The 27,005-nt window shown below is 35.8% G+C and overlaps 2 protein-coding genes across 3 annotated transcripts in view; both read right to left on the reverse strand.

Annotated features, from left to right (window-relative positions):
* The window catches only part of Yeats2 (YEATS domain containing 2), an 89,337-nt gene that overhangs the window by 32,899 nt on the left and 29,433 nt on the right, over nucleotides 1–27,005 (reverse strand). For both annotated transcript variants that reach the window (XM_058585101.1, XM_058585102.1), the window contains exons 8-16: nucleotides 23,500–23,611; nucleotides 19,256–19,304; nucleotides 13,439–13,615; nucleotides 11,751–11,987; nucleotides 10,029–10,187; nucleotides 8,470–8,573; nucleotides 6,690–6,797; nucleotides 5,893–6,075; nucleotides 632–890 (exon numbers count right to left, since the gene is read on the reverse strand). In XM_058585101.1, the coding sequence (XP_058441084.1) occupies nucleotides 632–890; nucleotides 5,893–6,075; nucleotides 6,690–6,797; nucleotides 8,470–8,573; nucleotides 10,029–10,187; nucleotides 11,751–11,987; nucleotides 13,439–13,615; nucleotides 19,256–19,304; nucleotides 23,500–23,611 (1,388 nt within the window). The remainder of the gene's footprint in view (nucleotides 1–631; nucleotides 891–5,892; nucleotides 6,076–6,689; nucleotides 6,798–8,469; nucleotides 8,574–10,028; nucleotides 10,188–11,750; nucleotides 11,988–13,438; nucleotides 13,616–19,255; nucleotides 19,305–23,499; nucleotides 23,612–27,005) is intronic.
* Nucleotides 15,818–17,737, reverse strand: LOC124105393 (Golgi apparatus membrane protein TVP23 homolog B-like). Its single transcript, XM_046462535.2, has 2 exons — nucleotides 17,613–17,737; nucleotides 15,818–17,251 (listed from the first exon to the last, which is right to left on the reverse strand). Exon 2 carries the CDS (start codon nucleotides 17,069–17,071, stop codon nucleotides 16,646–16,648), a length of 426 nt encoding a protein of 141 aa, XP_046318491.1. The 5' UTR covers nucleotides 17,072–17,251; nucleotides 17,613–17,737; the 3' UTR covers nucleotides 15,818–16,645.

Here is a 27,005-nt window from a genome sequence, read left to right on the forward strand (position 1 = left end):
TATTTTTAATGCCACAATGTGAACTCTGCTATCATTAGCAGTGCACCACCTATGAAATTTCTATTTTGGATATGCATTACCTTCCAACCTCCCAATTGACTACAACAATTCTTTGGCCTCACCAAGACCTTAAAAATTAACAAACATCTAATGTCATATATATATATTTTTTGCCCTCACAGAACTAACACATCAAAGGTTAACATGTGTTTGTGTTCAAACTTCTATTTGATAGATATCTATTAAGTTGGGTATCTCAAAATGTTGCTGGATATAATCGGACCAGGATTTTAAGACTGAAACATAACCCAAAGTGAGGATGAGGACAGATGAAAATTGTCCTTTAGACCTGAAAGTAGTATCAAGAAATATCCTCTATTTTTATTCTTCTTCCATGTATATCATGCATATTATATATAAAAATATAAATAACAGATATAATAAAACTTAAAAGCAAACTACTTACAAACCTCTATATAAAAAGTTTCATTAAAAGGAACATTTTTATACACTTCTTATAGTCTCAACCTGACAGAATTTCCCAGTCAGAATCAAATAACAAATAAAATCACTAGCAATGGAAATTTTGGACAGCGATGCTGCTGAAAGAGACCCAATTAGGATCAGTTACCTGAGCCCTGGGATCCACTCTTCGGAGGGCCAGCGGCAGTGACCTGAGCCTTGGTTAAAGTCTGGACTGGCTGAGCAACAATGGTTCCTCCACCTCCACTCACAATTGCTTTGGCAACTCCTTGTGTCACAACTTGCTTTGGACCAACTGCTTTGGCGACAGAAGAGCTGGCCTTGGCTACAAGGATCTGGCCACCACTGATTGCCACAGCCTGCTTCACTGCTGAAGGTAAGGCAGACCCTACCGGCACCCCAACAACCTGTTCAAAACAGAGGAGAGTCCAGCAGTGCTTCTTCTCATAGCCCCTGCGAGAGCTCTGGGAACAGAGGAGCCACTCTGTTCTGGCAAAGAGCAAAGCAAAAGCCTGGATATGACACACAGAGTCTAATTCAGTCCTCCAGCAAGGCTGCTTGGACAGATATAAAACGACAACATTTCTTACATTTTGGATACTGTAATAATAAAAGCTTACAGGCTGTTATCCTAACCTCAACTACTTTCTAGAACTTCCTCTGACTATAAAATAATACGAGATTTTTAATAGAAAATCTAGGAAGTAAAAAGAAAAAGTTCTACATAACCAGAAACTATCTTTAATATATATACTTCCAATTCCTCCTAATATATATTTTAAAAAACAGGATTGGGATCACACTATACATATAGTTTTATGTTTATTATCCAACATTTTCCATTATTATAAGGATTTTCCAATGTTATATTTCAAGAACATTCTTATATTGAGCAAAATAATAACATTTGAATAATATACGACAATCTATGTAAACATTTCATTACTATTAGAAATTCAGGTAATTTTAAAATTCACATTATGAAAATTATATAAATAAAGATTTTCATGTAGGAACCATAAACTCCACTAGATATTTTTAAAAATCATTTTTTTCCAGTGGCCTCTTCTATATTATCCCCATCTGAAATAACCATTTCTTCTTTCCATCTCTAGAATTCCTAACAACACATGTCATTTGTTATATGGCCTCTTCCAACTGAGCTGTAAGAAGAGTTACCTCTTTCTCTCCCAGTGCTGGGATTAAACCCAGCGTCTCCTCCATGCTAGGCTCTACCACTCAATTACACTCCCAGCCCAGAAAAGTTATGTTTTTCTATGTCTCTTTCTAGTCTTTCTTCTCCTTAAAGTTACATTTGATTCAAAAGGAAAAGCTTAAGCAAAAATAATATTTAATTGATTTTTTTTTAAAAAAGACCCTATGACCCAAATAATAAAGTTAAGAACTATCTGGTTTTCAAAGTAAAGTGAATTCTTTTAATTAAGAAAATATTACACAGGTAAACAAAGCAAACTGCAGGATGTTAAGTTAGAACAAACAATTTAATTGATGGCAAACTGAGTCAGTGTTTGCCATTCCCCAGCTCTGTATTTCATAAAAGAACTGATCAGAAACTAGATGAAAAGACGCATAAAGGTTATAAGAAATGCAAACAATCTTCCTTCTAAAGGCAAAAAAGATAGTAGATAGATAGTACTTTTCACCCATCAAACTGGTAGAGAAAAAGTAGTTCTTAAAAAGTCTTAATAACATCAAGAATTGCTAGAGAATATGATGAAATAGGAACTTTTTGTTCACTGATCACAGAAAGATAAATTTGTACAGCCATTCCAGAGAGACACTGGCTATCTACTAAAATTGAAAATTCGCATACCCTATGTAGGAAGAATTCTACTTTTAGGAATACAGAAACCTGAATATACAGAAATTTTAAACATGTGCTCAAGGAAACTTATACAGAATGTCCAAGGTAGTATTATTTGTAATTACAAAAAAACTATTGGCAACTTTAAGGTTTACAGCATATGAGAACATTCTTAATGCCTACAGACAGAGGAAGAGACAATGGAATATCTATCACACACAATTAAAAACGGATCAATGAGACCTACATAGGTCTGCATAAACAGACTTTAAATGATACATACTGAGTGAAAAGGCAATTGCAAAAACCCACAAGTATCTCTTATGAAATCTTCAAAATACAAACATCATGTTTTCCATGGCTATATATTTATGCAAGGAAAGTATGGACTAAAAGACTACATATCAAATTCATGATAGTATCATTTCTTGGAAGAACAAAGTGAACTTGACATCAGTCATGTTTTATTTGGGAAAAAAAGATCTGAATATGAATATGCTAATTCAGAGGATATGCAAATGCTTATAGTACTTTGTATATTTTATTGAAATTTTAGATCCTCTTTAAAAAATAAGATTATTTAGGAGATAGAATAAAAGTATATACCATATACAACTGATGAATGGGATGCTCTAATTAAGTAATTACTAAATTACAATATAGTAATATGACATTATATAGTATATATTAATACATTATAATTGTATATACAGCATATTACTATAATTGTAATACATACTAATATATATTTGCCATGTGTCTGGATGATATGACTGACGTAAAGAAAATGATCCCCTAATCAACTAATTAAACCACAGTGTAGCAGAAGAAAGTGTACATAGGTTTCTGTAAGCAGAGAGACCTGGTTTCCTTGTTTAAGTCCATCAGCAGCTAGCTGGGTAAGTTATTTAACCACTTTGAGCTTTCGCACTAGTCCTCTTATTTATAAAATATGGGTAATATTTGCCCCACAAAATCAGGAATGAGAATTAAGTATAAAATGCCCAGCTAACATGAGAGCTGCTGCTAACATGAACTCTTGCTATTAACAGATATGACACATTTAATCTAAGAACCTTATAAAATATGATATCCCAAATTGGCCATAGGAGGGCAGTCTTGACTAACAGAGCTTATCCAATATGTGCACACCACTCATAAGATGACCCTTCACCCCGACACCATTTGTTCTGGAAAACTGAGAATGGGAAAGGATGCATGATTTTGTTCTATGCACAGCTGATGATAGATACTACAAAGGAGAAAGGGTCCTTAAGCAGTACATCATAATCCCAAGCTAGTTCTTCAGTTTTTAACAAAACAACATTTTAGCCTAGAACCTAAACTTACCTACCACTCTCCTCTTCCCATTCCACAATACTTCTCTGGGTATTGCTAATTTCCTTCTAGCTTTACAAAACAACTAGAAGGAAATTACACCTTTGTTCTGTATTTGTTGTTATTCTATTTCTACCCTGTGAACATAACTTTGGCAAGTGAGAATTTAGCATTCTAAAGGGGAAAATTTGTCCAAGGTAATAATATTATTTGTAATTACCAAAAAAAAAAAAAAAAAAAAACTATTCGCAACTTTAAGGTCTATAGCATGTAAGAACATTCTTCTATATGTGATTTTTGCCTCTAGATATTCAAAACTACAGCCAACTGTGCTCAATAATAATTGCTACCATGGTATTGTACATAGGTACACATGACATTCATATCAGATGTTCTTTACTGAGCATGTGTTCTCTGCTAGGTCCTTTACATATGACGCTCTCTCATTTTCCTAAGCTCTGAAAGACAAGAGGTCTTTCACTAGATGAAGAAACCAGAGTTCACAGAGATTAACCACGTCACACAAGTAATGGGTAGTTACTAGTAATTTCAAAGCTCACGGTCTTTTTAGCACACCACACTGCTTTCTTCCCATGTGGAATTTACTTATTCCTCAGCTGTCACTTTTCATGTTGAAGGTAGCACTTCCCTTTTTTTCTTTTTTTAATTGTTTCTTTTCAGTTACACATGACAGTAGAGTCCATTTTGATATCATTGACAAGCAAGGAATATACCTTATTCTAATTAGGATCCCACTCTTGGTGAAATTCACAGTGGCGTATTCATATGTGTGCATCGGTAAAGTTATGTCACATTCATTCCACTGTCTTTCCTATTCCTATCCCACCACTGTTCCCTTCATTCCCCTTTCTGTAATCCACTGATCTTTTTTTCTTCCCACTCCCCATCCTGCCATTGTGGACTTAGTTTCATCTATCACAGAAAACATGGTAAGAAGAGTTTCTATTGTGCCAAAATGATATGGAAGAACAATGATGACATTTTCCACCCTCCTGTTTTCAGGCACAGTTTCAAGGAATGTACTTCAGCAATAACCAAGAATGGTATTACCTTGCAGACAGCTCATTATCTCCTAAATATCCTGGGTAAACAGTGGTGGCTTTTCTCATGCTCCCTTTCTTCTTTGCTATTCTTTCACTCTGCTGTGACACTTCTTCCCAGGTGCCCTTAAGCCTTACTCAGGGCATTTTAGCACAAATCTGCTTTTTCTTAGTCTTATGTTACCATTAGGTACATAGCCATGTGACAAGACAGAATGTCTGCTCAGCATTACTGGATGAGTGGAATGGTCTGAAGTCAGCACACATGGATTTAAACCCCTGTCACTCACTAGCTGTACGCTCTTAGGAAGCTGCCATGCTTCTCAGTCATGATTTATTTCTGCATTTGTAAAATGAGGATGAAAATAGCCCAGCACGGTGGTGCACACCCATAATCCTAGTGACCTGGGAGGCTGATGCAAGAGGATTGAAAGTTTGAGGCTAGCCTCAGCAACTAAGTTAAGAATCTGTCTCAAAATAAAAAATGAAAAAGACTGAGGATGTGGGTCAGTGGTTAAGAGCCACCCTATTCTAATCCCCAGCACCACCAAAAAAAAAAAAAGAGCCACACCCTGGGTTCAATCCCTGGTACTCCTTCCCCTAAAAAAAGAGGTGGGTGAAAATACTCACCTTGCAGGGTATTTAAAGATTACAGGTAATATATAAATATGAGCCTGACACAAAAAGCATTCAATAGATATTATTTCTAATCAATGTAGGAAAATATGGAACTGAGGGCCATTTTACATTTCTCCTGATTCATTAATTCCACCATATCTCCACATAGTAAGGAATATTAACACTTTAAAGAACCAAGAAATCATCAAATAGATCAGTCTGGACATAGAGGTGTAATTAGAAACAAACCAGTGGTCCCATCTCAGATCTGAATAGGTAGAAAGCTGTGCATGTGAAGCCAGTCACCTCTGCTGCCAGAGAGAGGACACAGCTTTCCTTTGCCTCTTGGGCTATTCCTGGACCCTCTACAATACATGCTTCAACTTTCGTCATGGATACTAGTGGAGCAAATGGGATTATCATCAACTGACTTGCTTTGCAACTGGGCTGCTATTCAGATTCTTATGGGATCAGCAACCCTGTCAATCTGAATCTTTTTGGCATTTATTAATTATTTATACAATATTCACTTACATGTTGACCTCCCAATCTCTACCCAACACAAACCTTGGAGGGTTGAATCTTTGGTGACTGAGTAGTCCCTTCTCCAGCAGTAATGACTTGTTTTTGGGGCGACACAGCTATCATGTGACCCCCTTTCACAGTCACATACTGAGGAAGTGGCGACTGGCTCGAAGCTCCTGTTGTGGGCACATGAGGGGCTTCACCAGGTTCCTGTTTGATGATCACCTTGTAACAAACATGACAATGACACTGAATTAATATCCCATGGAAAAAAAACCTAGCATCTGAATAGATTCTGTTTGCAGGGATTAATGAATCAATGAAACTTGTTCTGGGTAGAAAGATTATTGAGAAGGGTAAAAAGACTGCTTAAATACAGTATACAAAAGCTACTAAAGGGACCAAAAGGCCAAGAGCAGTGGTACATGCATATAATCCTAGCTACTTGGGAGGTGGAGGCAGGAGGATCTCAAGTTTGAGGCCAGCCTGATCTCAAAATAAAAAATAAAAAGGGCTGAGAGTATAGCTCTGCAGCACAGAAACTGCCTAGTACACTTGAGACCCTGAAATTGACCTTGTGCTTCCGTCATTTGTTTTAGAGATTAGTAGAAAAATAGCACTAAAGAGAAACAACCTAGTTTGTGCTCTCTGAATTCCCTATCTTGCTGGACTCCAAGGAAGTGGGTATCAGTAAATAAATAGAAACATGTACCAGAACTAAGATCTGGTTTCAGAGTTGAAACATACTAGAAAGTAACATGTTGTAGAGGTAGTCTCAATCAATTCTAACATGCCACAAAAAGGATTATGTAATAAGACCATACAGACTCAATACTCACTTTTGTGAAAGCTCCAAGTCCTCCAGTAATAGGTTTGGGGCTCTGAACCTTAGGGTGACTCCCAATTGGGCAAAGAGGTGGCATAGATGCGAATAAAGAATCCTCTTGCTGTGTGTATATAAATACATATTATGCAATCAAGTCAAAAAGAGTGATTTCAGAAATTCTTAGTCATCTACATTTAATACAAACTGTGATGCTCTGTAGCAATATAAACAATCAAAAGACAAGACAAAAACAAAAAAACAAAACCCCCAAACTCTTAGGGATTTTCCAAGCCTCTATTTCTATATTTTAATCTTGTTTTAAAAACCAAATGCAAAGAAAAGCTACAACTTAGCAAAGCTACTCAGATGTATCCTGCTGCTGCTGGGGAGACTCCTACACTATACCTTCAGCTTGCATGCCTAGCGCCCGCCAGAGAATAAACTATTAAAGGACAGGCACTGCATTTTATTCTTTTCTATTTAGCCAATTCACTAAATAAATTAATGGTTGAAACAGGTAGTTGTTTTAATATATGTTCTCTTAACATAACTTCACTTGATTTGTGAAATTCATTCAATACTTAGAATACAAGGGAAATTTTTTCAATAAGGACTTAACTAAAAAAATGTGAAGAACTTAATTAGTATACGCAAAGACATCTTTACAATGTCGGCATTCAGAACTACTGTAGATGGTCTCTAATTCTCAAAGACAAAATGCCAATCTCAGAGGCAATTTGCCATATTTAGAATTTTAAGAAAAAGAAACAAAAGTTAAGAATATTTCTTGACTGTGTAATAAAAAGATCATCAACAAACATCAAAAATAAACTGATAAGAGTTAAGACCTTCAAGGAAATTAATATTGTTCAGATATTCATCTACATGCTACTTGCACACTGCACAGAACTTAGGGGAAACCAGCTTTGGGCCAGGAAACTATTCAAGATTATCATTACCATGTGTCTAAATATAAGAATTATGTTCAGCACACGTCATGTAAGAGACAACCTTCACATTCTCACGGTTTTTCAGATAGGAGTTGATACTCAAATGCTTCAGATTTAAGGGAGCCCTAACAGGGAAGCTGGGTAATTTAACCACACAGTGGGGAAGTGTCTTTGCCAAATGGTGAGTGGATATTTAGCACTGTGATCTGAACAAGTCAGATCATTTGGAGTTCCAAAATTCTGAAGGACTATTCACTCTGAAGAGGAAGGGAAAAAACTTGTGGAGGTAAGAATTATTCTCAAATAACTAAAAAACTAACATGTACAAGACGAAATATTTCTATTTTTGATAGTCCAAACATGAAAAAATGAAAGGTGTCAGACAAATATTTTTGTAAGAAAATAGTTTTTAAAAAGTCATCTCCAGGGGCTGGGGTTGTGGCTCAGTGGTAGAGTGCTCGCCTAGCACGCATGAGGTACTGGGTTCCATCCTCAGCACCACATAAATATAAAATGAAGATATGTGTCCACCTAAAACTAAAAAATAAATATTAAAAAAAAGTCATCTCCATCAAAACATAAATAAGTAAAGTAAGGTCACCACCTCACCACACTGTTTTCAAATTGAAATGGGTAATTATTTGATAGAAATGTTCAGAAGCATTTTCTACACTAGGAAAAGACCAAGGTGAGGTAGTAGAGTCTGCAGTAGATGACCTTCAAAATAGTTATCAGCAAGAAGAGCCTAATTTGTGAAATCTGCATCATCAGCTGACACTCTTGCCAAGGCTGTGTACACTGTCTGTACAAACTAGCAAAGTGCAATGCATACGAGAGCTTTACCTTGACTGTAGATGTTACAAAACTACTTCCATGAATTTTAGGAACAGGGGAACCTGTTCCTTGGGAGACCTGAGAAGCTGTGGGGAGCTTGTTTGTAGGACTTCCTGTAAGCAGGGCAGATTTAAAAATGAAATACAAGGTAAAATTTACAAAAATAATTTTAAACCATTTTCCACCACCCTCCTCTCTTTGCCACTACTTATTTTTCATTTTTAAGGGTTGAATACTTATAACCCTGAAACTTTTAAGGGAAAAAAAGACTTAAGAATTCAGAGACAAAGTTGACCACAAATTCAATCTACAAAGAAATAAGAAGTTAGTAAGTACGAAGAGAAGAAAAAGTAAAGTACACATTATATACTCTACTCCTTACATAAGAGACACAACAACATAACGGTATTGGTCTTTTAACAAATGGGCCAGAATACAAAAATTCAAGTAATGTCAGCTTCTACAAAGTAGTTTCATTAGAGATTATACCTAGTGAAACTACTTTGTAGAATGTCTTAGTCTACCCTAGAATGCTGCCTACATTAAACATTTTATGCTTTGCCTGTGCAACTGTCTGCAACTATGTGAGTCTGATGAAAGTAAGTCACATTATTAACAGTCAACAAGTTGAGACCTAAAATGGTATTCAATCACCTACTCCATTTCCAAAACTACCTCTAAAGATTTGTGGCTGATTCCCCAAACTAAGCATCCTGAAAATATATATATTTAACATTCCTAAATATGTTCAAAAAGGTATTAGGTAAGCCCGGAAAGCAGTATTTTTTTTTTAAAGTTCTGCAATTAAAAATCATTATGGTACTTATTTAGCTTTTCAAAAAACAAACAAAACCATATAATAATGTACATTAAATCCAAAAGATTAAATTAAAAAAAAAGCCTCATTACTTTATAATCATCCTTTTTTATCTCATTTCTCTTTTCCTGTTTCCCTACATCAGTGAAATTTACAGATAGGAACATGTGTATTTATAGAGGGTAAGTGAAGGGAATAAATAAAACAATGTTAGTAAAAGAACATCAAAAAAACTGAAAAGCACTATGCAGTCATATGCCATTGTGAAGACAAATATGGTGACTCCAAAGACTTGCTCTTCCTACTAGTATTCTCTTTTTATAACTACAGGTTTCAATTTTCCTCCCAAAGCAAAATGTGTCTTATTTGAAGATAAGTAAATATCAAGTTGCTTGGGAAGAAATGTGTATGGTACACAAAACTATCACTGTACTAAAAGTTTAACCTGGAAAAGTCTGGGGCATTTACTTGTATTCCCCCAAAAGAACAAGAATTTCATTTCTAAATGAAAAGAAAATCAATTATTTCTTTAAAAAAAATTAATGATGGCTCACTACTTTTCATTCCTAAAATGTACCTGTACAAAAAACAAATCTACCCTCAGAGACAGTATTGATGTTACTTTATATAGTCTTTTTTAATGGATGGAAATTTTATTTTCCTATCACTTGGCTATCAAGTCATGCTAGGATTTAGTCTTTAATAAAAGATCAAATCCTCTGTATTGCACAAATATTGGCCATATACACACCTGTACTAGGAGTAGAGGCTCCAATCACCTGCCCAGGCTTATCCATGATAACGTAAGGATTATTTATAACAGAGCTGGCAGGGCCTTGCTTCACATGGACTGGTGTGGAGGTTGGGGTTCGAGGCAATGGTGATGGACTTGGCGTTGATATTGGAGAACCTTTATTAATGAAAAAGAGGAGAAAAGCAAAGTACGTTTAGTCAGTCTAAGGTAACAAGTCAGGATGAAAAAACGGGACTGTATGCTTGTGGTGCTGAGCAGCAGCAGTGATAGTATAGCTGAGGTCAGGAAGTACTGTGATCCACTACATACCCTAATCTGCAAACCAGCAACATCAGCATTATTGGAGAATTCATTAAAAAAAGATTTCAAGGTCTATCCCAGGCCTACTGGATATAAATCTGCATTTTAACAAGATCCTCTGGAATGCACATTAAAGTTCAAAAAGCAATGCTTTATGTGACAGTGGAACTGGAACTGCAATTATCTCGGCATGAAGATTCTCTCAACGTCATAGGTGGGTGTTATACTCCAGACAAAAATCTGTCAATACTATGTCAAAGCCACAATCCAGGAAGATTCATGTTCCCACAGAGCACTCTCAAAGGGTAGTCATGAACAAACATCCTCAACTGCCTTGTTGATCAAATTTGCCACCTGCAAATTTCTCTAAACTTCAAATCAACTTCTGTGTTCAGTCTATTCCAACTTGGAAGCAGCAGGTTCCAAATCCAAGCTGGAAGGTGAAATTTACCTTAAATCAATTCAAAGATTTTATCTATTTCAAAGATATGGACCATATTCTGCTTAGCTGTCCATGTATAGCAGTAGAGACTCCTGTTTTTCCTCTTTCATTTAAGCATTATATGCAAGTGCTCTCCCTGCTTAATGTTTCAATCACCCCTTTCATGGCTCTTTTTTTTTTGGGGGGGGGGGCAGTGAACCCAGGGATTGAACTCGGGGGCACTTGACATACTGAGCCACATCCCCAGCCCTATTTTATATTTTATTTAGAGACAGGGTTTCACTGAGTTGCTTAGTGCCTCACCATTGCTGAGGCTGGCTTTGAACTCAGGATCCTTCTGCCTCAGCCTCCTGAGCCACTGGGATTACAGACATGCACCCCTCACATCCAGCTTTCCATGTCTTTTCTGAAGTGGTAGAGAGAAAGCCATAAAGTGTATTTCTACTAAAAGTTCATAACTTTTAACATAAATGTGAAACTTCCAAAAGGCAAAAGACAATCAAAATTTAGTGAAAGGGAAGTCTCAGATACTACTGATAATAGGAATGAATAATTTGCTTGTGTGGTTATGGAGACAACAGAAGGTATCTCAATTCCAACACTTAAAGCTTAACCTCAAGCCAAAAGGCCTCTAAATTTTTTCTATTATTAGTTACTTTGGTTTTCACTTAGAATCCCCAAACTCAATTTCTACCTTGATTTCAGCCAGGTTACTCTATCAAAATTTTACCTGTGCTAACTTTAGGAGACTAAAATTAGAGCATTTTGAGTTTCATTTCTTCATCCCATTAAAGAATTCTCATATAAATAAGTTGTGTGTATGGTTATTTATTTAATTATTTTGCTTTGTGGCAGCTGTGCTAATCGATAGTGAGACAGGAAAAGAAACACAAATACTACTTAGAAGAACTTCACTCCAACCCTTCTACCATCCAGCCAACTTTACACACATCGTCTTCAACACATCTCCTGTATACCTGAGACAATCTTGCAGCTCATGGTGATGGGCTGGAAGGATTTTCCAGGTGACTCAGGATTAGGAACCTGACTTTGTGGCACAATTTTGCAGCTTGATGCTATTGGCTGGAAAGCTGAATTGCCATGAGAACAAAAGGTAATTTTCTGGGATGTCACTTTGGTGGGTGTTCTTTCCAATGAAGATGGCAAAGAATAAAATGTAGTGTGTCTCTCAGCTTCAGTGTTGGATGGGAATCCTGTTTGAAATTTAGCAGGCAAATAATAAGTCATCAATCATTTTGAAATAGCAAAACCTTACCACTGTGGCAAAGAATAAAAAAAAATCAGTATATTATTCATATATTTTAATACCTATTTATACAAATTACTGATGGTAAAATAAATATAATCAATTACCCATTTATACTTTTTTTGGTGGAAGGTATCATGCTTAGAATCCTATTTAGTTAAAATGCTTCTGTTATGAAATTAGAAATTGAGGGCTGGGGATGTGGCTCAAGTGGTAGCGCGCTCGCCTGGCATGCGTGTGGCCCGGGTTTGATCCTCAGCACCACATACAGACAAAAGATGTTGTGTCCACCGAAAACTTAAAAAAAAATAAATGTTAAAAAAAAAAAGAGAGAGAGAGAGAGAGAAGCGCTCCTGGCGCCAAAAAAAAAAAAGAAATTAGAAATTGAGGCTGTGGTTGTGGCTCAGTGGCAGAGCACTTGCCTATCATGTGAGGTACTGGGTCCTCAGCACCACATAAAAATGAATAGAAAAATAAAGGTTTTGTGTCCTTCTACAACAACAAAAAATTTAAAAAAAAATAGAAATCATTAACTTTAAACCACATATAAAAGCAAAAGTTTGTTATGTTCTTGCATTTTTTAATATATGAAATTAAAAATTGTTTAAATTAGAAAAGAGGAAAAACTAACAAAGAAACCATTCATTTAATCTAATGATGTCTGATCTCATTAATGCTCAGAAAGAGGATGCAATTAAACTCTAAAGAAAAAATAGGCCAACATTTTATAAAAGAATTAAAACATTAACATCACATTAAAATACAGGCTTAGAGATAAAACTAACACCCTTTAGAATAAATTGTACACCTTAAATGGTTACATATATGAACACTTAAAATATGGTAATTATGGGGCTGGGATTGTAGCTCAGTGGTAGAGCACTTGCCTCACACGAGTGAGGCCCTGGGTTCGATCCTCAGCACCACATAAAAATGAATAAATAAAAAATAAAGATACTGTGTCCATCTACAACTAAAGAAATATTTTTTAAAATATGGTATTTGTGTACTTACATATTTATTAAATAAAAATACCATGGATTTTTTTTGATGTTGGAACATTATTTTAACTAAGATTAAATATTTAATATTCAAGTATTCTGTTAAAACAATCAGAAGCTGAATCAGAGATTTTTAGCAAAGGATAAAAATCTAATTTTTTTGGTGACACCTGCTTTTTATGTCAGTAGCACTTTATGGGGGAAAAATGCTTCTGAGAGGAGCAGAAATTTTGATATTTCCTTGATAGAACTGTGTAATACTGGCAGCATGCCTATTTATGAAAATTTAATTTCCATATTCTCTTAAGTCACTGAAGGCAGAAGTTTTATATTGTGTTGTACAAATGAGAAAGAATGGCCCGAGAGAGACCCCATACAAGGAAGACTGCAGCATTACCTTTCTCCACAGAGGTATCGGTTACTGGCTCAAGGGACTGCTTTATTGGTGAAGAAGCTTTTACTGGGGCTGGAATGGTCAAAGGCAAAGATGGAGGGGCATCGGAGATGTCCGACTCGGAGGACTGGGGGTAAACGTAGTCTTCTCCAAGAGAATGCCGATGGAGTTCAACGTCCACTACCTACACAATTGGACAACACCCTTTAGAATATATTGTACACCTTATATGCTTACATATGTGAACACTTAAAATATGATAAGTATGGGGCTGGGGTTGTAGCTCAGTGGTAGAGTGCTTGAGCTAACATCGGGCTGATGAATCCACCATTGGGGTCACAGAATACTCCAGTCCTGTCCTAGAACATGGTACTCTAAGAGATGTGACAAACAACTTCTACTTGCACCTCAAAGTCAATTTCCATTTCAAGAACTGAAGAATTTATCTTAGAATGTAATGTAGTCTGGCTTCACAGAATACCTTCAGTGAAAAACCTTTCTATTTGCTGTTTCTACTCCTTAGTACCATACTTCCTCCAAATCTTTGCATGGTTTTCTCATCAGTAGATCTCAATCAAATGTCACCTTTTCAGAGAGATCTTCCACAACCACCTTAGCATATGCAACTCTCTTGTCCCCCAGCTACTCTCTTCTTCAAAGTACTTATTTGGAACTGAAATTGTTATTTGCTTTGTGTTTACTGCCTACTCTCCTCATTCTCCAAATTACGAAGAATGTAACTCCCTAAGAGTAAAAAACTATCTTGTTCATTTTTGTATTGCCAACACCTGGACCAGTGCATAGGTTATAGTAGTTGCTCAATAAATGTCTCCTGCTAATAATATAGTCCGTTTCTCTAGATAAAGATTTGACTACTAATTTTGATTATAATAGTTACTGTGGATATTATATAATAAAAACAAAAATGGGGAAGAGGGTAGAGAAAAAAGAGATCTCACACTTCCTGATTTTAAAATTTATTACAAAGTTGTAGTAATCAAAACAGTATGTGCTGGCATACAGACAGACACACAGAACAACAGAATAGAACAAAACCTCACATGTATGACCAAATGATCTTCCACAAAGGTTCCAAGACCATTCAATAAGGGAAAGGACAAAGTCTTTCCAGAAAATAGTGCAAGAAAAGCTGGTTATTCACATGCAAATGTAGTACTTCACTTTCTCTCTATATAAATTAACCCCAAATAGATCAATGACCTAAAGACAAAAGCTAAGATAATAAAACTCTTAGAATAAAACAGGAAAAGCATCATGACACTGGATTTCACAATGGTTTCTTGGATGTGACACCAAAATCACAAGGAAAAAAACCAAGAAACAAACAACAAACAAAACACAACAAGTAAATGGGACATCAAACTAAAAACTTTTGTAGAGAAATGAATCACAGGATGGGCATCAATACTTGCAAATTGTGTGTTTGATAAGTGATTAATGTTCAGAATATATAAAGATAAAGAACTCCTACAGCTCAAAACAGCAAAAGCAATCTGGTAAAAAACAGGCAAAGGACTTGAGTAGACATTTCTCTAAAGAAAATAAAATGGCTAAATACTGTATTTCACCACATAATTGTCACATCCTGTTTTTTTCAATGTAAAAACTGGTTTATAACCTTACATTGTGCAATTGTTGCATGGAATTAATTTTGTTCTTCATGCTGCTTAAAATGTAAACAGAGCAGCAAGGCAGTCACCAGAGGCACAGGAATGCACATTTGTCTTCTTGCACACTGCCAGCCATGGGCCTGGGATTCTCAACGCACACTCACTGCCAGCATATTTTAAAAGTCCACTTGCATGGTTTGTTTAGAGAGCTGCAGTGCCAAAGGTAAACACACCTTACAGGTGGCACCAAAGACAGCTCATCAGATAACAAAACCAATGATAGAGGCACAGAATCTTCGGACAGAAGACTAAAATTTATACATCCATACTTGACAACACTACAGCAAATTTTCTCAAGTGTAATATTTAGTCTATAATGCACAAATCAATAAAAACTAATGTTTAACTTTTTTTTTTCAGACTGGAAAATGTTACTGAACTGATGTATATCTATTTGGACTGTTCAATTTTTTTTTTTTTTTTTTTAATCACTCCAACACACATTTATTCAACTAAAACAAAATATCTTTAAAAATATTTTAACAATGTACAAATACACTCACTACATAATCTGCTGATTAAAAGACTCCAACAAAGTTTCTAGTACCTACAACAGAATTTACAACTGCCTACAATAATCTGCAGATTGGTTTACTTTACAGTTAAATATATTGCCTTGTTTAAGAAATATTATTAATACAAATGTATGATTTACAATATCCCCATTATAGCAAGAAAAAATAGATTCATATAATGTCTTTAGGCATTTATTATGCCAAGTATTTAAATGATTATTCTTACTAAGACATAAGAACAATATTCATTTAGTACTAAAAGATTTTATTAGTCCAGAGACCACTGAAGAGTTTCCAGGAAGTTCCAAAATAAAATCTGACCATCCTTTCCACAAAATAAATAGAACAGCAGCAATCCCTTGGGTATCCCTTAAACATAAACTATAAAGATTCCTTTTATTATTTAGGCCTTAAGTAAAAAAATAAAAGAAATTTTAGAAACTAGTTAATACTACCAGCCTGAATTTTGTTTTCACTTGTGCATGTCTAAGGTAAGCAATTTCAGCATGAAGTATATTTTTAAAATTAACAATCTTTTCTACATTTTAACTCATACACAAGCCAAGTGTTTACTCTTAATCATGGAATCAACTTATTTCCGAAAATAACTTACAGAAATAGTATGTAAACACACATACCTTTGACTAAGAACATTCTATTTTCTATGGATCAAAATACAAATATCTCTGTAACATATGTAAACTAACACATTAATTTGGGATATACGGATACATTACTATATGCATACATATGTACACCATAAAATAAATTCTGACAATGTTCTTAATGATATCATATTTCCCAGCCTCAACTATTAGAAAAAAAAATAAAAACAAAAACTTTCTTTAAAAAAGGAAAACAGTTTTCATAGTAACTTTGTAAGTGAAAACAAACAAAAAAACCCAATGCTCCTCTTTGCAACCGGACTGAGGTCTAAACAGTTCATAATCAAGAATCTCTTCGGCCAGTCCCCAATATCACAGAAAACATAATTTTCTCTCTATTCAAGAAGTCTGTTCATTTCCGGTGTTTTGTTTTAAAAACTGCTTTCCGAGATACGAGGTAGCCATGCTGGTTAAATTCTTCCGGCTGCCCACTTTGCACCTGATGTAACCATACAGGTTGGCACCCTGTAGTACCACACCCATGATAACCACAGCCAACCATTTTACTCTGAAGGAGAAGAGAGCACTAAAGGCAAATATCACCCACAGTATTGGACAGGCAATTAGTCCTAACCAAAAGATTCTTGATTCAGCTTCTGAAACAGTTTTATTCTCCTGAGGAGATGCCTTCCTGGACTCAAACACCCAATGACTCTTTCCATCCTCATCAATATGATTCCACCACCGAAGGCCTACCATCAGTCTACCTGTGACATTCTTCACTGCCCAAAAGTCACATGACAACAATAAGATAATTGTCACCATACAGGCAATAAAACTGCTGCTGAGCAATTCACAGAGAAGATAGACTATAATGGCACTGACTCGGAAGAACAAATGGAAAAATGATGCCACTGGATGTCGGATTTTGGATTTTCTTGGTCTATTAGTTGTCTCTTCTTCTGCATCAAACAATGAAACATCTTCAGTATCATCATTGCTGTCCTGAACGCAAGGCTCTGCCAGCGTCTCCTATTCCTACAGGATTGCAGGGCACCCCTACAGGGAAGGTCACAAGGGAGCTGAAGAGATGCCTGGAGGCCGCTCCCCTTTCACCTCCTCGCGTGCACGACGACGGGCCGAGGAAAAAGACCACCCGCAACCCACCCACCACACAGAGAACTTCTGCAGCCCAGCATCGGAGCCGCCCAGCGCTGGGCGTTGGTTGAGGACGGGCTTCTCCTCTCCACACCCCCAAGCTTCCCGAGCTCGACGACTCCTGGGTCACTGTCTCCTACGAGGGCCTCCGAGCACCCAGAACACCTCCGCGACAACTACCCACGGTCCTCCATTCCCTCCCGCCCACCTCGCTGTTCCTCAAGACGAACAGCCGGAGGGGACGCGATCACAACCGCCCCTGTGCGGCCGGCTCACTCCACAAACCCTCCAGGAGGGACCCTCCCATCCGCCAAGCCTCGGCCACCCGCTCTCCGCGCCCACAGCCCCTCACCTCTGGACTGTTCAATTTTAAGGTATATTCACAAACGTTCCCTGCATCCTAATCTTGCATCAAATACAGTTTAACAATACATGATTTTAAGTAATAATGGCACATTTTTGTTTTAAGTTTCACATAATGGTTACACCACACTCGTGCTCTACCACTGAGCTACAACCCCAGCCCCTACACCATGCTCTTTTGAAAAAGAAAAAGAAAAAAAAAAAGCATAAAATATGTGATGATTATAAGGTAAGCCCATGAAAAAGATATTCAACATCACTAATCACTAGAGAAACACAGCTCAAAAACCACAAAATACCACTTCATGACCATTAGAAAAGCTACTAGAAACTAAAAATCAGAAAACAACAAGTATTGATAAAATATGGATAAAAACAAACTCCATACTTGCGGAGGAATATAAAACGATGCAGCTGCCATGGAAAATATAACACGGTGTTTCCTTAAAAACTAAAATAGCACTAGCAAATGATGCAGCAATTCCACATCTACATATATCCCCAAAAGAACTGAAAAGGGGGATTCACCAATTTTTCTTTGTTGGTACTGGGACTAAACACTGGGATGCTTTACAATTGAGCCACAATCCTAGTCCTTTTTAAAATATTATTTGTTTTTATTAGTGCATTATAGTTTTACAGAGTTGTGGGGTTCATTTTGACATATTCACAAATGCAAATATCAATCCTCATTTGTTCCATTTCAATCCCCAGTTCTACCCCCGCCCTTGGTTTTTATTTTGAGACAGGGTCTCCTTAAATTAAACTTGTAATCCTCCTGCTTCAGCCTCCAGAGTCGCTAGGATTACAGGCATGGGATACCATGCCCAGTGAAAAAAGGGATTCAGTTATCTGTACATCCATGTTCATAAGAACATTAGTTATGATAATCAAAAGACAGAAGCAACCCAAATGTCCATTGATGAATGACTGAATAAACAAAAGGTCATATATAAATATGATAGAATATTCAGCCTTAAAAAGGAAGTTTTGACACTTGCTACAACATAGATGAACACTGAGGACATCATGCTAAGTACAATAAAGGCAATCACAAAAGACAAGTACTAAATGATTCCATTTATAAAGTACCTGGAGTAGCCAAATTCACAGAAAATAGAATGTGTTGCTAGAGATGGGGTGAGGGAGGAAGGGGTAACTCTGCTCCACACACGTGGACTTAGCTGTTTGCAAGGTGGAAAGAGTTCAAGGGATGAGCTGTAGTGATGGGTTCACAACAGTGAGAATGCATTAATGCCACCAGACCATACAATGAAAAATGGCTAAGATGGTAAATTTTATGAATTATTTAACTACAATTAAACAATTACAAAGAAAAGAAACACAAAGGGAGTGAGAGAAAAAAACTTTTTTCAGAAGGAAATCTAACACTCATTTTCCCCCTAATTAAAAATGAAGATCATCCCCAGCACCACCAAAAAAAAAAAAAAAAAAAAAAGGAAAGAAAGAAGACCATAAGAAAAACACCTACCGTCTCTGCTCCAAGTGTCTGCAGGCCAGTGTACGTTCTATCCAGCTATTGAAAGACAAAGGACAGAGTGTTCAATTTCACTGTGTTCACTTACAGACCTTAGGCTAATCACAGGATCCATGTTCTCATAATGTAAACAAGCACGTCATTGCTTCAATAAAAATCCTCAATTTTCTAGAAGAAATACTGGGTAAACACAAAAATAGTCACGGCCTTACAGTTATTATATTTTTAATGTAAGCCATTTACTTCTAAAAACCTATTCTAAGCACAATCCTAAAATGGAGGAAGTTTCACACCAGAAGTTTACTGTGACATCATCTATAACCACAAACTAAAAACATAGATGTCCAATAAAAGGAATGCTTAAGTAAACACGGATATTCAACTTGTGAAGTATTATGTAGCTACTAAGATGAGTTCACAAAAGTTGTGTAAATACATTTTAAATGACAGGCTATAAAAATATACGTATAATATGATGACACAATTACATATTTAAATGTATGGTTATTAAGCATTCTTGAAAAAAACTTTTCATTCTTGAAAATTTAGGCATGACAGACAATGCTAACTATTTCAAATATATTAGCATCATGAAAGACTTATTTGGGGGCTGAGGATATAGCTCAGTGACAGACCATCTGCCGACCATGTATAAGGCTATGGGTTCAATCCCTAGTACTCGCCCCCTGCCCACACACAAATAGGTTGAAAGATTTATTTTTGAGGAGAGAAAGAAGGCATAAACTGAGGGAATGTTAATAACATAAACCAAAGTTTACATTTACATAGGAAGGGGTTTACTTCTTTTTGTGTTCCAATTTATATCCTGACATCTTAAAAAAAAAGAAATTTGTGACAGCTTATCCATATAAACATTGTACAGTAAGACTGACAGGAAAAACATGTTTATAAGTTGGGTAGAAAAAAAGGAAAAACTAGCAAAGCCAGGGAAGGTTAGTAAACACAAGGTTTTAAAGGCTGATAAGAGGTAGATGTTATGGGGCTGGGGTTGTGGCTCAGTGGTAGAACACTTGCCTTGCATATGTGCAGCACTGGGTTCGATTCTCAGTACCGCATATAAATAAATGAATAAAATAAAGGTCTGTGCTCATTTACAGACCTTAGGCTAATCACAAGATCCAAAAAAAAAAGGAGGCAGATGTCAAGCTTGGCTGAGCTCCTCATAGCCGACACAGGGAAGGCAACTCAGTCAGTCAGTCAAGAGATTTTAGTATCCAGAAGAAAAAAAAGCAACATAGGGTTGATTAAGACAGGTTCCACAGATGAGATCTGGAGTTTTAATATTTTAACCTTAGCCAAGAGTAGGACTGCTAAACAGGTATGGGTAATTTTAGGTGACATTCATTTTCTTATCCCCTAGAAAATGAAAATAACAGTTTATCTATAATGTGAACAGGCATATGTTTCATTCTTAGGACCAGATTTTAAGAGGGACATTGATAAAAACAGAATTATTATCAAAACAGCAAAAGGAACTAGAAAACACAGCATACAAGAAATGTTACAGAACCAACAATAAAAAATTAAAAAAAAAAAAAAAAAAAAAAAGAAATGTTACAGAAACAAGTTTTGCCTAGAGAAAAAAATGATTTATGGAGAGACATGAAGGCTATTACTGAAATTTTTAAGTTCTTATAAATCACAATGTTGTACAGTATTATTTTAAAATCAAGCTACAACAATAAGATCAAGGATGTTTTGTTTTGCAAGAAGAACAGCAGTTTTAAGTAAATTATGAAAAAAAATTTCAAAATTTTATTTACTAAATAAATAAAACATTTATTTGGAAGTGCTGTGCTCCATGGTAATGCTGAAGAGAGGGTTAAGTGACTACCTGCTGAGGATGCAGGGAATTTCATATATTCTGCAAACTCTTAACACTTAAGAATAGTCAGTATTTAATTCAGTATTTACAGTATCAAATACACATAATTATGTACTCTGTAGAGTAAAATGCAGACATCGTTATGAGCTTAAATAGCCAGAAAAAGTTACACAGAAACTTGAAGAATGGAAAGAATTCAAACAAATGTTTGAGGAGGAGGAGAGGATGAGAAAAAAAGGTACAAAGAAAGAAAAGCCAAGGACTTTCCATGACACGAAAAGAGTGAGATGACTGGAGAATGCTCATGCAGAGGATTAATGCAAGATAATTTAGGGGAAGTATGTTGAATCAAAACAGGAAGAACCCTAAAAAGTAGGCGGGGAGTCTGAACTTGAACATCAAGAATTAAATTATGTTTTCCAAAAAAGGAATAGCATAATGGTTCTGCTGTTTTGGACAGACTGATCTGATGATGGTGTATAGAACGGACAGAGGGGAATGGAAATGAACAAAAGAAGGCAGAACACAGACTAGCAACAATGGGAATATAAGAAAGATTGTTTAGAAAGAATAATGGTCTTCAATTGAACAAATATTTAGAACAAAGAGGTAAGAATGAAAGATCTTTCATTCTAAGAACACAGAAAAAAACAGGGAAAATGCCGGGCGTGATAGCACACACGCCTGTCATCCCAGCAGCTCTGGAGGCTGGGGCAGGAGGATTGCGAGTTCAAAGCCAGCCTCAGCAAAAGCGAGGTGCTAAGCAACTCAGTGAGACCCTGTCTTTAAATAAAATACAAATTAGGGCTGGGATGTGGCTCAGTGGTCAAGTGCCCCTGAGTTCAATCCCTGGTACCTCCCCCGACCCCTGCCAAAAAACAAAACAAAACAAAAAACAAACAGGGAAAATGACAACTCCACTAAAAATAAAGATCCTGTGGCCAAAATATAGGTATTTAAAAGCTTTGAGGTCAATGTACAACAAAAATAGTAAAAATTATGTTTTCTAGAAAAACTGGTTAAGAAGTACTTCACTGTCATTTTATACCACTGTGTCTCAAATAATTTTCTACAGGGAACTCTAGGTGATATGCACAATAAAATATGTGAGAACCATGTAAACAATTCCCTTTATTTTAGAGACTAAATAAATTATGTTGCCTAGAGCAACATAATGTGCTATGTACAGTGATTACAATAAGTTGAAAGAAAGCAGAACTATTTTAGACTTTCTTCAAATAGAACAGTATTCTGTCCTTTTGAATGAAGTGCCTACACGCTGTTTAATTGGTTTCTGTTCTTCTCTGAGGTTATAAGGCAATCTAGTCTTACAGTAATCTGTAGAAAATAACTTAAAAGTCAAGTTAAGCAGTACCATCTATCACTAATGGAGAGAAAACTTTAGTATGCCTCAGGGTTTAAAGAGGTACATTTATAAAACAAAGGTAATGTAAAAGGAATTCTATAAATGTACTCAGCTTTATTGAGTTTAATTTTGGGAATTAGAACAATGTGATAAGCCACAAAGTAGGGATGCTTTGGGAGAAGTAAAATGTTAGGATTATATCACATATAGAGAAAATGAACAGATGATATTTTCTACTATACATTACAAAGAGTGTCTAGGGGGAGCACTAAAACGGTCTGTCTTCCAACTATAAAAGCTAAATATGTTTATTATATAAAACTGCAAAAATGTTAAAACAAACAGGAAAACAGAAAAAAGTATAGGGGAAATTGCCCACCAATTCATTACTTCAATAACACCAATAGTTGGTATTTTGTTTTGTTTTTTCTTCCTTTTAAAAATCATGGCTAACTTCATATACATAGTATTTTGTGCTCTGCTTTTCACTTACTATAATGGTAGTTTTTCTCTACAAACAGAAAACTCTTCATAAAATATAATTTATAATGGCTGCATAATAAATCATGTGAATACATCAATGAAGAATTTCTGATCATACAAACTAGATATTGCAACCCAGTACTTTACAATTGCCAAAATATGTTTGTTTCCCTTAATCCTTGTGAGATAAACAAGCAATGCATTATTTGTCTCATTTTATAGAAAAGCTAATATTTTTTTAAAAATTAAGATTTCAATTACTTAGTCTTAAGTAACACATCAATGGTAAGACTTGATAAAAATTCAAGTCTTCACATTATCTGAACAATTAGTTCATCTTTTTAAAGAAAATACATTGTGCTAGAAAGTAACTTGTCTCCACAACCTTCAGAGGACAAAGAAGTGCTGTAACAGTAAGCATAACATGCTCAAATGATTATCCTGCTTCCACTGTCCATGACCACCTCCCTCACTACCATATGAAATAGATGATGGGAAAAAAAATATCATTTCTGGGGAGCAATGCTTTGTCACAATACCTTCAGATTATGTATGATATCTATCCGCTTGTTCTGGCTGTCCTTAAAGTGAACTTGAACTCTGACAGGAAACTCACCCCAGCCTCTTCTGGTCAGATGAAAAGGAGGCTCTCTAGGGAAAAGCAGATATTTATACATTCACCCATGTTCATGCTCTCATCCTAGAGAGGAAGTTTTCTTATAATGGATAAGTCAGAAATTCACATCCTTCTTAGAATCACTTATGTTTCCTTATGTGAAGCTAAAGTTACATGCTGAATTTCACTAAAATACTAAGTTACAAAAATTCAAATCTACAATAAATATTCCATTTTTGAATGCTTAGAGTTAATAGGTCCAGACAGTAATCCAAAGTTATTTTCATAGACGAGGGACCAAAGTTAATTGATGAATGTTACACTATAGAGCCAGAACCTGTGATTGGCATATGACAGGCACAGGCTCTGAGGTTTGTGTTCCTACCCCAGGTCCCCAAAGGCAAAAATAAAATAAATCATGAAAATGCTCAATCCGAAAGTGAAAATTTATTTGAAACTGCTAAAAAGACTTGATCTTCCCCATACAATAGCTGTGATTTTAGTGGGTACAGGAGAATGTGTATGAATATTAATTGGACTGAAGAATTTATAGTCATAATGTAATTAATTAAGGGGGAAAAATGGAAATTAGCAAGAGTTCTGGAATTCATCTAAAATCTCAGCTACTTGGAAGGCTGAGGCAGGAGAGTCAGAAATTCAAAGACAGCCTGAGCAACTTAACAAGACCCTGTCTCAAAATAAATGTAAAAAGGGCTAGTGGATATAGTTCAGGGGTATAATGTTTCCCTAGCACATATAAGTCCCTGTTTTCAATCCCCAAAACTGCTCAAAAAAAGGGTGTGTATAGAGGTGGGTTAATGGAACAAGACTGGCAAACTATTATTAATTGCAATGGGTACAAGTTCATTATACCCTCTACTTTTGTATATATGTGAAACTTTCCATAATAAAAAAATTTAAAAATTTAATTGAGATCTTTAAGTGTTCAAAACAATATGGCTTAAGTTAATTGGGAAGAGAGGAATACCTTTAAAATAAAAATGTTTATGAATCCCTGGCTTACAATTATTGTAATAAGATAAAATGCTGATCTTGCAGGGAACAGGCACTTTCAAAACTAAGAGAAAGGCTTTCTAGAAGTGGAGAGTCCAAGGATAAAACCTGAGAGGACTCTTAACAGATCTCAATTAATAAGCACAAAGCCAGGAGGTACCAGAATGGTGAATTCTAGATATGACATTTGGAATCATCAAGAATAAATTTTTCCTTCACATTAAAGACCTTGAAAAACAGGAAAAATCTGAGTAGCAGTCTAAAAAGTGGACAAAACAATGCCCACGTTATAAAAGAGAGAAAAGAAAGTTAAAGAATTTAAAAAAAGCAAAAGCAAAAGCAAAGTACATGCCCTGGATAGAAGAAGTCAGGTGAACACAAGATGAGGTCAGGGAAACAGCATGATGATGGTAGAGGAACAGGCTTCGGGTAAATGAGAAGGTAGACTTGAGGTAGCATAGAAAGGGATCCAAGGCCAAAGGTATGGCAAGGCCCATGGTGGACCTAATAATAATAATTAATGGAAATTCTATAAATGATAAATTTGGTAATTTAAATTCCAGTAAAGTTGAGAGGACAGTCTAAACTTATTTTGCAATATGTCTCATTATACTGTTTGCATGGTCAATTGCTCTCACAATGGAAATCAGGCATGTTCTTAATTTATGTATGCAGGCTAACCTTCAGTGAATAGACAGGAAGGACTGTGGCCAGGAAAGACACAGACAAATAGCACAATTCAAGAAAAAGGAACAATGGTTTTTACAGGAAATTCTTCTATAATCATATTTTGAGAAGCAAAAAAAGGAATCTAAGAACTACTAATAAAGAAAACATTATTAAGAAAATTCTATAATTTTAAAAATATGTTATTCCATACAAGAAAGAACTGCATACCCTGAACAGAATTATATATTTCTAGATTCCTAGTAGAAGGTTAAAAAAAAAAAAAGAAAAGAAGAAAGGTTCTACTGGAAACAGAATGAAGTACAACTCCTTGTTCAATTTATTAATTCAAACGACCAATTTGAATTCAAATGTCTTTTAGTATCACTCCTAATGACCCAGAATTCACCACTTACTGAATTCCTTGTTCCGTTTTGGAATACCTATTATAAAAATATTTACTCTACCTCCTGTATGATAGTTCTAGATATGTCACTTAGAATCACAAAGAATAAATTTTTCATTCACATGAAAGATCTTCAAAAGAATTAAAACATCTCTGTGAGTCTTTTCTCTTCAGGATGACCACCTCTTTTCCTTAGAACAGCAACAGCAAATGTCCATAGTATTTCCTTGACCCACTCTATTCTAAGTCCTTTGCATCTATTAACTTATGTAATCTTTACAACCACGCTATGAGCTATCTCCTCTGAGACACAGTGAGGTTGCATAACTAACTTGCCCAGGTCACAGAGCAAATAAGTACTTGAACCAGGATTCAAACTCAAGCAATAGGCTGTAGGGACCATGCTTTTACCACTGTGGTAGTCTAGGTTCCCGTGGTGACAGAACTCTATACTGCCCAGACCACTCACCTCCAGATGGACAACAATAGTATGGCTAGCTCTTTTCAGACTGGTATAGACAGCAAGTACCCCTGACTTCTAATAAGGCAGCTTAAAATTGCATTACTATGCTAGGTAATTTGTTTTTATCTTCTGGTTTTTAGAAAATCTGAAGTTATATGTGTGGCTCATAATATATTTCTATTGAACAGTGCTACTCTAAAGAGTTTCTACATTCAACCTACATAAAACAGACACAAACGTCTTAAAGACCCTCACTAAGATCTGCTCTGGGGGCCTGATCCGCTCTGGTCAGGCAGTCGTACTATGCTCAACTTTTCTAATGCAGGGACTATGTAGTCTTTATGTTTCCATAACAGGCCCTGAGTTTAGCACACATTTAGCAACTGTCTTATGACTAAAAGCAAAGTTAACATGCACAATTTTTAGGAAGCTGGCTAAGAGTGGTTCATGACAACTGAAACAAATGAAAAAGATGCTTCTATAGGAGCACAATCTACCCATGTTCTTCCTACGTAATGTGCTGGGATGAGAAGATACAGCATGAATGAGAAACACATTTGTACTCTGACCCAAAATTAAGATTAACCCCAAGTTTCAAGCCAGGTGCAAAAGCCATGCATCAAATTAATTTTGACACCAGACAAAAAAAAACAGCTTTGAAGTCTTAAAAGAACCCAGTTATAATTAAATCTAGGACATGTGTTAATAATAATAGCAAGAGTACAAATGATAGAAAAAAACATCAATAAACCACATGCTAAAACTATTTCTGATAGAGAAAAATAGTAGATAACTGCAATGGGAAATTAGTAGATAATGCAAGGAAGGAGGAAAGCAAACCACATGGCTCTATAATGGACATGAGGATTTTTCAGGTAGA

Source organism: Marmota monax, unplaced genomic scaffold (genome assembly GCF_021218885.2).
Source record: "Marmota monax isolate L192 unplaced genomic scaffold, Marmota_monax_Labrador192_F-V1.1 WCK01_AAM20220418_F8-fsc00100, whole genome shotgun sequence".
NCBI lineage: Eukaryota > Metazoa > Chordata > Mammalia > Rodentia > Sciuridae > Marmota > Marmota monax.